This window comes from Protopterus annectens, chromosome 1.part0 (assembly GCF_019279795.1).
Source record: "Protopterus annectens isolate FY-2018-M chromosome 1.part0, PAN1.0, whole genome shotgun sequence".
NCBI lineage: Eukaryota > Metazoa > Chordata > Ceratodontiformes > Protopteridae > Protopterus > Protopterus annectens.
Window position 1 is genome coordinate 1,256,630,497 of NC_056725.1, and position 14,688 is coordinate 1,256,645,184.

At 42.0% G+C, this 14,688-nt stretch overlaps 1 protein-coding gene across 18 annotated transcripts in view; it reads right to left on the reverse strand.

Annotated features, from left to right (window-relative positions):
• Positions 1-1,223: 1,223 nt before the first annotated feature.
• Positions 1,224-14,688, reverse strand: part of SNAP91 (synaptosome associated protein 91) — a 2,005,574-nt gene continuing 1,992,109 nt past the window's right edge. For 17 of the 18 annotated variants that reach the window (XM_044066094.1, XM_044066049.1, XM_044066072.1 and 14 more), the window contains one exon: positions 1,224-2,676. In XM_044066094.1, the coding sequence (XP_043922029.1) occupies positions 2,662-2,676 (15 nt within the window). In that variant the 3' untranslated portion in view covers positions 1,224-2,661. The remainder of the gene's footprint in view (positions 2,677-14,688) is intronic. The other variant, XM_044066041.1, reaches the window with a different exon arrangement.

Consider the following 14,688-nt stretch of genomic DNA (forward strand, 5'->3'; position numbering starts at 1 on the left):
GTCTTGCTGCATTCAACAATCAAATAAATATAAAGGGTATATGTGTAGTGTGGCGTCTCAGCAGTAAGATCTGCCTCAACTTAATCAGGTTTCAATCTTGGCTTCTGCTCAATCTGTGTGAAGTCTGCATGCTCTCCTTCTGTCTGCATGTTTTTTTCTTGCACCTGGACTGGCTACATTGCTCATATCTATTTATCTGTCTATCTACCTATCTACATGCACACAAAGATAGACACATCTTGCACTTGTGTCCAGGGTCAAGGCTAAAACAGGTCCATGGACCAGCCCACTTATACAGATCATCAGCTAATAAACACAGACATAGATGGATAGATTACACACAGACAGAAAACAAATACATATTGTTTGCTCATATTTGCAACAATAATTCCAAAACCATGCTAAGTACAAGGTAATAGAAGCTTCCATAATGGCAAACAACTAAATTGATATTTATCTGTCTAGTAGAGCTAAACAGATTAATTGATTATCATGTGTACACTATCTGTATTGCAATAATATTAACATTTCTCTAAATATGCCAAAATTTAAGTAACACTGACAGAAGTGCTTAGCCTCATATGAGAGCTCGCAGCTGTATGAAGAAAATGTTGCTGGCAGTATGTATGTTGCTTGAATGGTTACTCGAGTACCATAATCTGTTTATACAGCATCACAGAAATTCATATTTACTGTGTTTATTGAGGCTTATAAAATCTAGTTCAAGACTTAGAACTGAATGAACAAACCACTGTAAAGATTACTTTGCACCGAGTAGTTTGCCATACAGTTTTCTAGTAACATTTACGGTTCTACTGACATGAACACTTGTTTGAAATGTGAGGCAACAACTTAATTTTTTGAACAGCTCAGGCCACACTCATTAGAAGTTAGAATACAAGCTGAAAAGAGTTATATTGAAGGGAATGAGTTAAAAAGCAATTGTGTTTATCAATGGCATATTTTCACTTCTAAGAAAAATAGTCCTTGAAAAAATCATCAGTATTATTGTTGTTAATCATAGAAGTATCCACAGCCATATTTGTTATACTACAGCAAAATCATCTCATCAGGAAGCCAGACAGAAACAAAGACAGACAGATAGACAGATTGACTAAGAGTGATATAGATATCGATACTGATATATGAAGAGACAGTGTGTCAGTAAGCACCATCATTACAGTCTGATAGCCAAGTTCCTCATGCAATAAAGAGCCTTGATATAAATCTGTACTGACTTTGTTCTGTTTATTGCATCTCAGAGGGCACACATGCACTGGGTTTAAACCAATAAACAAACAAAAAACATTTTTTTAGAATTATGTCTCTGTAGTGTACTTTCCCTCAACAAATGCAAATACGGTCACTTTAAATGATACAATACGTAGATTATACAGTACATCTGAAAAGACCTATGGGAATATTTTTTTCCAGCCATGGAGGTGATTAACAAAACAGCTGATAAGCCAATTAGTAACACTGATCAACAGTGGTTTCTTTTATGCATCAAAGTCTTAAAACAAAGCAAACAGTTTGACAACAAAAATCCAACAGAAACAGAAAAACACAGCTTGTATTCAATAATAAAGACAAGAAATGTATATATATATATTTTGGAGATGACAGTATTAGGTCACATTAGAGAGACAGGAGGATGTGGCAATATATCAAAAACAAACACAAACATGCAACAAAAGCAAATGGAATGTTTCAAAAACTAAATAACAAAAATATGCATCTGTGTTTGGACTGCAGACACTTGCAGCAAATACTGCTGCAGTACTCAAGTATCCCTTTTCACAATAACAGGGCTGTGAAGGTTCGCCTTCCACAGTCTCAAGTGAAAGACTACACCATACTGTCTTTCACTTTTTTCTTTCAGTGCAACTGCAACAGTTTATAAATATGCTATTTTAAATGTAAAATCTACAGAATATAATTAAAATATAATACAATTAAAAAGAATAAAGAAAAATTATGAAATATATATAGGTGTTTCCCTCCAAGGTAAATTGAGATTACTGAGAGAAGCATAAAACAATGGAAGCTTAGCCTTTATATTACTCTGAAGACTTATAAATAATTTGAAAAGCAACACAAAAAATATATATATTTGCACAGCAGATTCAGCCTTTCAAATGGAAAGTATCTGTCAAATAAAAAAAAACTAATCATAAGGGCTGGAAGGTTCTGTGCACAATCATTTTCATATGACTTGTTGACAGTTTCACATTTTAAGCTTTTAACAGATATACAGAGAAAACAGAATCTTCCTGGGAACTTTCATGAAAATTCTATATACAAAAAACTCTGAAATACATACACACTGCTTCGGATTGGTCACAACACACAAACAGCTGCATAATCTGCCCCCATGAGACAGGTAGAGAAGAGCACTGGAAAACGCATCATTTACATACGGCTGTCATTCAAATTGTAAAACAGGAATACTCCAAGCACACAAATTCAGATTAGGCTGGGGAGGGGAATAACAGCTAAATTAGTACATTTCTAAGGTACACATTCACAGCTGTGCTACACAATCTATATGTGGGAAAAAATTAGAATATGCACTGGGAACTGGAACTTGTGGCTGACATCACAGGTCCGGGTACTGGTGCATTGTTCACAGACTCCAAGCTCACATTTGTATGGATTCAGTCATAAAAACTGCTGCTGCAGAAGAAATAAAAAGAAACAATATTAATTATATTATAGTTTTAACAGGCAAAACTGTATCAATATTTTAAACATTTTCTTTGACTGTATAAATGACATGCGGTTAAACACTGACTTCCGCAAAATCATTCTAGAAGGACCTGGCAAGGACTGTCCCTGCCTACATCAGCCAACAGCATTCTTGTTAATATCCCCTACTCCATAACAGTACAGAAAACCCTGGGACACAAGTCTTTGTAGTCTGGAATCAAAAAGCTCAGATTCAAATGACTGAAGACAAAACAGGCAACTACTTGAAAAAAAAAAAACTTGTGCACTTATTTATATGACAAAACTGCATAACCTGGGGGGGGGGATATGCATTTTCCATACAGGTGTGCAATCTGAGTTAGAACATAAAATAAAGTAGGGTGTAAGAGGTGAAGTTCCCCACCACCACCACATGTAGCTGTAGGAAGTTTGCACCCTGAAAAAACTTAAAAATTTTCTGACTGCTGAATTTTTGCCCATGACCACTTGAACCCAACCTCCTCATTCAGAAGGTTCAAAATTAAACCCAACAGGTGTATCATCCTGCTACCTATCCTCTCCTTATGTCCTTTATGATAGTGAGGGCCAAAGACACAGATGGAGAGAGAGTCAAAGACAAGCAGTGGCTCTGGTGTGGAAAATATAACAAAAATCGTTGCTGCCCTGGTATAATCAAAATGGCATAAAATTATATCTAGAAAGTTTGTGATTTCCTTTGGAAGGGGAAGAGGGTCTATATTAAATTATCGAACGGAATGAATGTCGAACGGCTGAAATATCGAAAGTGCCGTTCACATTACTTGGTTTTGTGAGGGGTGCAGCCCCCCACACCCCCAGCTAATTATATATACCAACTGCGAGATCGCACTACAGTGAGGAAAGGGCAAAATTCCCGATCTTCACTGCACCCCAATCCCACAAACCAGAACTCGATGAATTGTACTTTCGATAATCTGGCTGTTCGACATTCGTTCCGTTCGATAATTTAATAAAGACCCAGCGAAGACGTGTCCAAGATATGGTAGTACAAAGCTATTTTATAGTGATGGATAATTTTGTTATTGCTAATGGACATAAATTAAAATTAAAATGATGTAATCTTAATTTTTGACTGTTAATGTTGTTATTGTGATTTAATGCCCTTACGGAACGAAATAATTTGGTGAAACAGAAAATACATTTTTGAACTAGTTTGAAGGAACATTGCTCCAGTATTTAAAAATAAAGCAAGTAACGGTCAAATGGTAAAACATTTTAATTATATTTAAGCAAAGAATATCATTATTTAAAAGCTAGGATTGTGTTTTGTTACAGACAATCCTGCTGTACCGATTACAACACTAAAAAAGTCCTAAAAGGTATAAGGAAATGTTTCTTATTGCAGCATAACATTATGTCTCCTTATGGACCTAATATTAAGAACTGAACTGGAAAAAGTGATTTCCTGATTTCATTATTATGTATATTCTGTGTAATGATTCTGTCAGATGTCTTCAATTTTGGTGGGTCTCTGGTTTTCTGTATATCGCAACTTTTAAAGCATTTTTGAAACTTGCTTAGAAGGCATTAGGGGCTAGATTTATTAATAGATTTTTAGGCCTTGTTTGCTGCTGTTGTTTTTTTTTAAATTAAAATTAAGTGTCTATACCATGAGCACAGTAAAAGCTTATTTGAAGATATTTTCTCAATGCTATTTCCTATTTTTGTTTACAAAGATTGATCAGATTTCTTTGTGCACAGCTATGATAATTCTGCATATTCTGTTCATGAATATTTGGTTGTCTGTACTAAATTCACTTAGTCCAAGCTGCTCCAGCCTGTGTACACAAAAGTCATGTACTTTCCATAGCATTACATCTGGATGAGCATGTTCATCCTCATTAAAACTAGAACTAATGCTATTAGACATCAAGCAGCTCAGCATCTGAAACTTGTCTAAACTACCTGTCCATCCGTTATCCATAATGCTTTGCAAAACATACCACCAGATCTCTGCCATGCAACACTAAGTTGGTGCAGAACATATCTGAATAAGAAAAACAACACCTAGATCATGTCAGCGAGAGGGTGTCAGAAAAAGAGGTGGATATGTTCATGAAGATGGAGCATTTCATCCAGATTTAATATTATGGTATGTACATAAGCAGGAGGACAGAATTCCACACTTACCCTCCTGAATGGTCACCTTTGTGGAAATGCCCCTTGGATAATTGTGGCCTTTAACTGAAGATTATATATAGAATACCTCTCAGATAATTGTGGCTTTTAATGGAAGATTATATAAGAATACAACCAGCTTGACTTGCTTTGTGAAAGCATTTAATGAAGCCCACAAACTGCTACACAAATACCATCTAAGGATGCACTTCTGAAAAGTGACAGAGAGGTTGCCATTGTTCTCTAGGTACAGAAGGCAAGGGTTTCTGCATCTTTCATTAAAAAATAAATACAATAATCAATAAAATCAACCATCTGAATAAAATAACTTCAGATACAGTAATACCCAATTTCTTACAAGAAAATAAATAATTATGAGTCGTTCCTTAAAAATTAGACTGTATCCATAAAAATGAGCTGTCTGTGAACTGTACACTGTAACAAATTTTCATCTCTGTTGGGAATAGTTAAGAAAGAATACAGGTAGCCTAATAAATTTATTGAGGTTTGCTAAAGTAGTTACCTTAGGCATAAATGACAGGTTTGTTCTCAATGATGCTCAGTCTTATGAAAAAAAAAATCAAATACAAAAGATTCACACACAATGCTTGTGTTTCAGAAACACTTCTGCTTTAAGTTTGCCAGTATTCAAAATTCAACTCTGGTATAGTAGCTGGTTCAGAGGCCAGAAGAATAAATTTCTCTAACAGTTAATACAAAATTCCAGGGAGCAGACCCATAGTTAGGACATCTGGTGCCCTGTACATTCACCCCCCCCAAAAAAAAACAAGATATTCTGCTTTAAAACTGTAGCAAATATTTTGCTTTAAATGTATAAAAATCAGACTGCTACAGTTAAATCACCACACACAGAGTGGATCTGCTCTTCAGCTGTGACAGCAAATGCAGCACTGCACTCTTGCACGATCGGCACCCGATGATCATGTCCCCTAACACTTTGCATCTAGGCAACTGTCTCCTTCACCCTGCCCTAATTACAGTTCTGCCATGGAGTGATAAGATCATTAAAAGGAGACTGATAAGGAAAGTACCTCTCAGAAAAACCTTATTTTAAAAGATGACAATGATAAGACTTGAAAACTTGATGAAAATCAGAAATGGCATCAGGGTGGACTTTAACAGAAGAATATCTTAATCTTGTGTAAAAGATCTGAAAAAGGATGGTCAAGATGATGATCTAAACCTTTTGAATTAGCCAGTACAGAAAATTATATTCACTTACGTTTCTATATTTCCCTAGTATTAGGGCTCTGGGCTGAGGTAGGTAGCTGGGCTACCTACTCATGGTATAAAGAGTCCTTGTCCATTACCTGAACCTGAGAAAGCATGCCTTAAGGTGGACACAAGGGAAGTCTGGATGAGACTTGTGTGACTGATGGGTCAAGAAGTTTTAGAATGGCTTCATGCAAAACATCTCCAGAAGATGAGGCCTGAACAGAGGAAACCATACTTGACACCAAAAACAAGGTTATGACAATGATTTTGGACTTGATGTAACTCACTTTCAGTATTATTTACAGAATAAAGGGAAATGGGGAAAACATGTAAAGTTGCCTTGGGGGGAGGTCCAGATGACAGCATCAGTGGGGTATTTTCCCAAGGAAGGGATGAGGGAAAAGTCATTGCTGCAGTTGCCATTGGTCAAAATTGCAAAAAGACTGCAGCAAAGCTTGTCCCAGTTACAGAAAAACTTCCATGCTGCTAAAAGACTGAGGGACCACTCCTGAAGCAAGAGTGACCAGCAGTTGCACTTGCCTGCTTAAAAGCTGTTTTCCCCAAGAATATGACTGGCAATAAGAAAGCATCCTACTGACAAAGTCTATATAACCTTATCATTTATCAACACAGGTGGGAAGGAGTGAGTTAAACATTGCTTTTTTATACAACAAACCATTGCCATTTTGTTTGTGTGGATGGCTACAGCACAATGGGGCAAGGAGTCCTGAAATGCCTACAATACAAGAAGGACTGCCCCATCGCCAGAATACTGACAGGCAGACTGGCATCTGTTTGTGACCATACACCTGCCCTTAATGCCCCCCCACACACACACACACCAGAGGGCAGTTGCATATGTGGTGATGGCCACTACAGGAATGGGGATTTGGAATAAACTGCCCAGAGTTAGGTTTAGAGTGCAAAGCTACTATGTCAGATGCAATGTGGAAGTCCTGCCGATCTTGGTGTGCTGTGTCACAGAATCTGCTATGATGACTGAATTTTCAAGGTCCACTGAAAACCTCTCAGGTACAGTCTGGCAAATGGAACCATGTACAATAGTTGCTGCCATAAGACCCAGTGCCTACGGTAGATCAAATGAAGGCTAGCTTTTGAGAGAATTCCATTTGGGCTTTGCAGTGTTCACTATAATTCCCAAAGACCAGGCAAGACTCAAAAGAAATCAACTTACTTACCCTTCCCTTGCTCTGCCAACCACCCACCTAGAAAGTCAGCAGTGAAGCCATCATCGCTGCAACCTGCAGGGCCCCTCTATACAAAAATGACACCTGCTGGTGGCTGACATGGAGTACTCATATCATAGCTTACAACCAGTATGCCCTCCCTCTTAGTGCAAGATACCACCCACACTCTATAATCAGGGGCCACCATCACTGACTTGGTAGACACTAAGCTCATATCTCCTGTCTGTACTCTGTTACTACTGATAGCAAGCTTCTGCTTGCCGAATGCAGCTGCAGCCACTGACTGAAACCACCAAACCTTCACCTATTGAGGATGACCTGGCACTGGCTGCTTGCTCCCACTCTCCTTACACAGCTCCTCTAGCACCCCTACTGCTACATGAACTCACACCAGGTAGGCCATAGTCAGTACTTTATTCCTCTATGGCACACAACCAAGAGTGCGCATGCAGACTTAACTAAAACTGAATAATTTTGTCTAAATGAGGGACCACCAAAGAGGGACCACCAAAGAAGAAGGTTAGGGATCTGGAAAGCCTTTTACCAGACCCTTTGTGGACAGGTCAGTGTATCACCTCCCGCTCTGTCTTATCTGAAGTAACTTCTCAAATATGAGGTCATGGGGGTTGGTCCTGAATCAATTGCCTCTTTGTCCTTGGTATGAGGGGTGGAGACACTGAAAGAGAATCCACATCTTTCTTTTGCACATATGCTTCCTTCTGATGTTTGAATAAGGTTCAAAAGTGGTAGAGAAGTTGGATGTGGAGTAGATGTCTAACACACAAAAGGTTCCTTGTCCCTATCACTTGTTGACCAAAAAGTGGAACAGCTACATGCCAATGTAAAGAAGTGTCTGTTGCTAAGGCCGAAGTCAGTGAAAGCAGTGGCAATAAAGATGGCACATGTAAAACAGTTTGCATTTATGATGGAAACATCAGGTAGTGACACAGCACTAGAGAATAAAGGTACTAAATCCTGCTATCAAAGGCTGAAGCCAAACAATGCCAACTCCTAGCGAGTCTTAGACAACAAACCCACTGACTTTAGGACCAACATCAAGAGTCTCAAACATGAAAGTTAGAAAGCTGCCCCAACCGAGTTCAGCAGCAGCTACAACAATGATATTACGCTCAACCTTAATGGGTCAACCTCCAACATCAAGGCCAAAGTGCCTCTAGACAGTGACAGCAGTGACATCAAGGCCACTAACATCAACAGCAAATCTGACATTGAACGAGTTAACCTCAATAACCGCAGCGCTGACATCAACACCATAGACATGCTGTCGACGCTGACATCAGTGACAGGTACTTTGACTAAAGCCTCAAGACTACTGCCAGGATGGAACAAGTGAGGAAAAGTACAGTTGTGTACACTTACCATAAATGTAGATGTTCGAGTGTATTCACTGTTGCAGTCATCACATTTGGGTTATCCCTGCCAGGGTAGCCCTCATCCAGCCCGAATATCAGAGACTTAGTATTTCTGGATCAGTTGCTGTCGCTTGAGGACTGATGTCATGTCGTCAGTAGTATAAAGAAAGGCAGCCAACACCATTACATTAGTTTTTCTTGCCCTAACCTGTCAGGAGCCCCCAAAGTAGGAGGCCAGGTTCTGGTGGAAAAACCCCACCACTGGAAAATAAATAGCAATATGTCCCTTGTAAGGAAAGGAGAACAGCAAGGAAGAATGGCAATAAAAGGAGAAAGAGAAGAAAGGGGGATGGAGGGAGGGAAACCAGGACTGCAACAGTGAATACACTCGAACATCTACATTTATGGTAAGTGTACACAACTGTACTATGTTCTTCATGTTTCACTGCTGCAGTCATCACATTTGGGTAGATTCCCAAAGCTGAGGAAATGGGTGGAGGCAGTCAAGGAAACTAGGGGCTGGCCAGGATGCCCTGCAAAACTGCTGAGGCAAACCCTGCCCTGGATTTGGAGAAGAGAGGCAGGTGGTAATACTTGATAAAAGTGTGAACAGATGTCCAGGTGGCAGCCTCCATGATGTCCCTGGTGGGGACTCCTCTGAGGAAAGCTACAGAGGTGGAGGCTGCTCTGGTGGAGTGTGTCCTGATCCCCTTGGGGGAGGAGGCTTTCCATGCTGTTTGTAGCAGAAATGGATGCAGTGTGCTATCCATTTGGAAATGGTTTGTTTGGAGATGGCTTTGCCTTCTGCCCCTGTAGCAAAGCTAACCAGCAATTGATCAGACTTTCTGAAGGATTTGGTCCTGTCCAGACAGAATCTGAGCTGTCTGTGCACATCTAGAGAGTGAAGAATCCTTTCCCCCTTGTTCTGGGGATTAGGAAAGAAGGTGGGCAAATGAACGGATTCGTTGAGAGCCATATTGGACACCACCTTCGGCATGAAGGATGGGTTAGTTCTGAGGGATATCCTGTCTGCATGGAAGATGATGAAGGATTCCACAGTCGTGAGTGCTTGCAGCTCAGAGACTCTTCTGGCTGAAGTGATGGCCAGAAGGAATACTGTCTTCCAGGAGAGAAATGTTAACTCTGCAGAAGAAGCTGGTTCGAAAGGGGGCAGGGTGAGCTTTTCTAAGACAAAGTTAAGGTCCCAAGCTGGTGTTGGTGCCCTTCTGGGGGACCTCAGGTTGCTAGCCCCTCTGAGGAACTGTTTGATCAAGGGGTGTGAGAAAAGGGTCTGCTTAGTAGGAAAATGAGCAGAAATAGCAGAGGCATGAATTTTTGTAGAGGAGAAAGAGAGGGTAGTAGGTTAGCTAAATAATCCAGGATGAGAGGGATAGAGGGCTGTGCCATACTGGCTCCCTTAGCCTGGATCCAGGTGCAGAACTTTTTCCATTCTGCATAAGACTTTCTGGTGCTAGAACATCTGGCCTCATGAATAACATCCAGAACCTGTTTACTGAGGATGGCAGATTGGTTTGTGGTTAAGGAATAAGCCAAGCTGCCAAATTGAGTGTCTGCAATTGGGGATACATGAATTCCCCTTCCTTCTGGGTCAGGAAGTTTGGAATTGGAGGAAGATGCCATGGAGGCAGTGGGGACAGGCTGTGCAGCAAGGGGTACCAGTGTTGTTGGGGCCAGTCTGGAGCTGTAAGAATGGTCCTTGGTTTTTCCTCCTTTATTTTGAGCAGTACCCTTGGGATGACAGGAAGGGGAGGGAAAGGCATAGACTGATAGATTGACCCAGGGGAAGGACAGGACATTCACTTTCCAAGCCACGCAGTGATGCTCCCTGGTGCAGAATTTGCTGAGCTTATGGTTGGTGTGGGAGGCAAAGAGGTCGACCTTCGGGGTTCCCCATTTCTGAGTTATTAGGGTGAAGGTACTTCTGTTGAGTTGCCACTCATGTGGATCCAGACGATTTCTGCTTAATTGGTCTGCCAGAGAGTTGAGAGAGCCTGGTAGGTATTGTGCTAACAGGTGTAGTTGCACGGAAGAGGCTGTAAGCCAAAGGGTCATGGCCAGCCTGCACACAGGGTAGGAATGAGTCCCTCCCTGCTTGCTGATGTACCACATCACAGTGGTGTTGTCTGTATTGATCAGGAGAACCCCTGGAGAGAGAAGGGGTTTGAAGGCATGCTGCACAGCTATCATCCCTTTTAGACTGATGTGCAGAGGGATTTGCTGTGGGCTCCATTGACCCTGTATGCACCTGCCGTCCAGGTGTGCACCCCATGAGGGTCTGGATGGCAGGGGTGGGGAGAAGGGCAGTCCCTTGTTGTGGGAGTATGCTGTTGCCCACCAAAGAAAATCCTTTCTGAGGCAAGGAATTATAGGTAGAATAGTCTCCAGGTCTTGAGAGTGTTGACACCAAAGGCTCTTTAGGTACCACTGAAGTTTCCTCATATGCAGTCTGGCATATGGAATGATTACTATGCAAGATGCCATGAACCCCAGAGCTTGCAGGATCTTCCTTGCAGACAGCTGGGGCCTGGTGGCTAGTTGAGAGAAGTAGGCTGTCAGGAATATTTGTTTCTCTGGTGTAAGGTATGCCATTTGGGATGGTGTGTCCACACTTGCTCCCAGGAAGATTATCCTTTGGGTGGGCACCTGTTTGGATTTCTTTTCATTGACTGCGTACCCTAGGGAGGTTAGTAGGGTCTTTACAAAGGCGAGGTGCTTGAGAAGCTTTTCCTGGCTGTCTGCCTGAATAAGGCCGTTGCGTAAGTATGGGTAAATTTGGATAGCTGGTTGTCTGCCAAAGGCAATGGATGGAGGCAGACATGTTGTGAAAACTCTGGGAGCAGTAGATAACCCAAAGGGACAGAGAACTGAAAGTGTTGAGATCCTGCCCTGAAGCAGAGATATTTCCTGCATCATTCCCTGATAGGAATGTGGAGGTAGGGCTCTTTTAGATCTAGGGTGGCTAGCCAAGCATCCTTGGAGAGCATGGGTAGCAGCTGCTGAAGGGTGAGCATTTTGAATTTTGGGATCACCAGGAAGGTGTTTAGAATGGATAGATCAAGGACGGGGCGCCAAGTGTCCTCTTTTTTGAGCACCAGAAAAAGTTTGGTGTAGAAGCCTTGCCCTATCTGTTCTGCAGCAACATGCTCTACTGCCCTTATAGAGAGCATGGAAAGAATTTGCTTTTGAGCCTCTGCCCACTGATTTGGTGGTAGATCTGGGAACCCTTTTGGGGTTGAAAGGGTGTGGAAGGAAAATTTGTATCCCTGAGACACAATGTTCAGAACCCATTGGTCCTTGGTAATGGTGGCCCAGGTTCTTGAGTGAAAGGAGAGTTTTCCTCCCAGGGGTATGTGAAGGTGGGCAGAGGGGGGTGGTGGAGGTGGTGAGTCATTGTGAGTCCTTTCCATAAGGGGGTGGTTTAGAACTCCCTGGTTCTGAAGTGGAGGTAGTCCACTGCTTAGATCTCTGCATTCCCTGGGGCTGCTGTCTTGGGCGGGGGGTCTGTTTCCTTGTGGCCTAGGCTGGGCCAGTTTACTCGGTGCAGGAAAGGACCAGTGCTTGGAGGGACAATGCCTGCTGAACCTATGGGGCTGGACCTGTAAGAAATCCTTAACTGTTTGTATAGATTTTGCTTTTTCTTCCATCTTTTTTAAGACCTCTTCTGCCTTAGTGCCAAATAAGTCATCTTTGTGCAAGGGGGCATCCAACAATTTAGATTTGACATGGTCTGGCAAGGGTTGTTCCTTAAGCCATGCATGTCTTCTAATGACAGAACCAGTGACTGCTGCCCTGCACGAAGCTTCTAGGGCATCAAAACCACAGTGCAAAGTGTGTTTAGTTACCTGACTTGCAGAATGCATTAAGTCTTGTAAAGCTTTAGATTCTGCCCAAGCAGGAAAGGAAGACATTTTTTGTTTAAGGAGTTCCAAGGTATGTTGTTGAAATTTCAGCATATGGAACAGACAGTTTAGTGCCCTGATAGCAAGGGTAGCTGAGGTGTATACTTTTTTTACCCCATCTGTCCAATGCTCGGGAATCCCTGTCTGATGGGGGTGGGATTTTTAGCAGAGGTTGCTTTAATCCCTTTTGGCCCTTGAGAAATTACCTCAGGGTCAGCTGTTGGATTTTTAAAAAGATATTTGTGCGAGTCAGGGACTCTATAGTACCTGTCTGGTTTTCTGGGAGCAGGAGGTAGGGCATCAGGAGTCGAGCTGGATTCATGGAAAACATCCGCCACAACATCCAGGACTGGTGGGGATGGCCAAGGGTCTGTGTTGCGGAAGATCTAGGAATTCCCTGAGTCTCTTTTTAGACTGAGGGTAGTCCTGACTTTCCCATTGGAAATGCTCCCTTAAAGTATGCAGGGTTTCACCAAAGGAATCCTCTGGGAGAGAGGCTGAAGGAATGGATTCCTCTGCATCAGAATCCTCATAAGTGGAGAGGGGTTGCATGTCTTCATAGTCAGATGCATCAGATTCATCTGACTCTTGTTCAGATAAAATTACAGGGGACAGATCTCTTTTCCTTTTTGAGGGGGTAGCTTAGCTTCCCCTGATCAGCATGATCAGGTCTTCTGCCATTTTAAGCATTTGAGACTGAGGCAAGGTAGCAGGTGCCTGAGAATGGGTCGTTGGTTTCTTGGGTGTGGTTCGAACCCTGGGCCTAAGAAACTCAGTTGTTTTTGAAAGAACGGTAGTCATGAAAGAAGACGTCGGTTTGTGTCTAAATTCGGTGGTGCGAAGGACTTCCTCAAAAGCCGGTGCCTGCTCAGCGGCTCTGGACCCATCCAAGATAGAGACGACCACAGGAGCCATAGTCGAAGAAGGGTTTTGCAGCATACCGGACTCCGAAAGGGTCTCAGTAGCGGCCTGCGAATAAACTGAAGTGGGCATCAGGGGCTGCAAAAGTGCCTCACTGAGTACCGGAGGACTGATGACTAGCTTAACAGAAGCATTGTTGGTAGGTTTGGACCTGTGTGGTCTGTCTCTGTCTTTATCTTTACGTTTTTTCAGATCATCTGCTGTCGGATGGCTTACCGAAGCCATATCGGAATTCAAGGACTGTAAACAAAAATATCTGGCTACAATAAGGGCCCGACAAAGGATAGATCTGGCTTTCAACAAAGCACAGAAGCAACAGCGGGGGACGTCGTGATCTGGGCCTAAACAAGTGATGCAGTAAGAGTGGAAGTCTTGGTGCGGTATTTGCTTTCCACAGGTGAGACAATTATGAACTTTTTCTGACATCGGTTAGTGCAAGAAAAAAGGATCCCCAATGGGGTACTTAGCTTTATAAGACTTCAACTTCAAAAAAAACTCAGGTAGTGGCCGACCTGGACTCGTGGGAACTGCTTCTGTTTCGGGCTCCACGGCAAGAAAGACTGATGTAATGGCGTCGGCTACCTTACTTTATACTATTGACGACCTGATGTCAGTCAAGCGACAGCAACTGACATCTCTGGTATTCGGGCCAGACGAAGGCTACCCTGGCAGGGATAACCCAAATGTGATGACTGCAACAGTGAAACATGAAGAACATACTCAGAATATTTTTCTGAACCTGTAAGTATACATTATCTGTTTTTATCCAGTTTGCCACCATTGAGGGAAAAGGCAAAAGAAATTATTGCAGTGCTTTAAAAAAGAGCTCCATCAACTTTTCATAGTTAGTGTCACCAGAAAAGCTTTTAAAAACCTTCTTGATGATGGTCTTGCCCTAGTATTTTGCATACCTCAGAATCAGACAAAAAGGTAATTTTTTCATCCCTAATAATTTTAATAGGACATTTATCGACAAGTAATATGACTGGTAACCTAGACCACTCATCAGGAAAATGAGTGGAAATTAACTTTCCTTCATCTGAAGATCCCTATACCCTTTCAGTTAAGTTTCTTCTTTTTTATCCTTATCCATATGAACCACAGGCTCAGCTCTTGAGAACAAATGAGTTAACCAAGAAGCAGTGCTCAAGGCTGAAGCTTTAC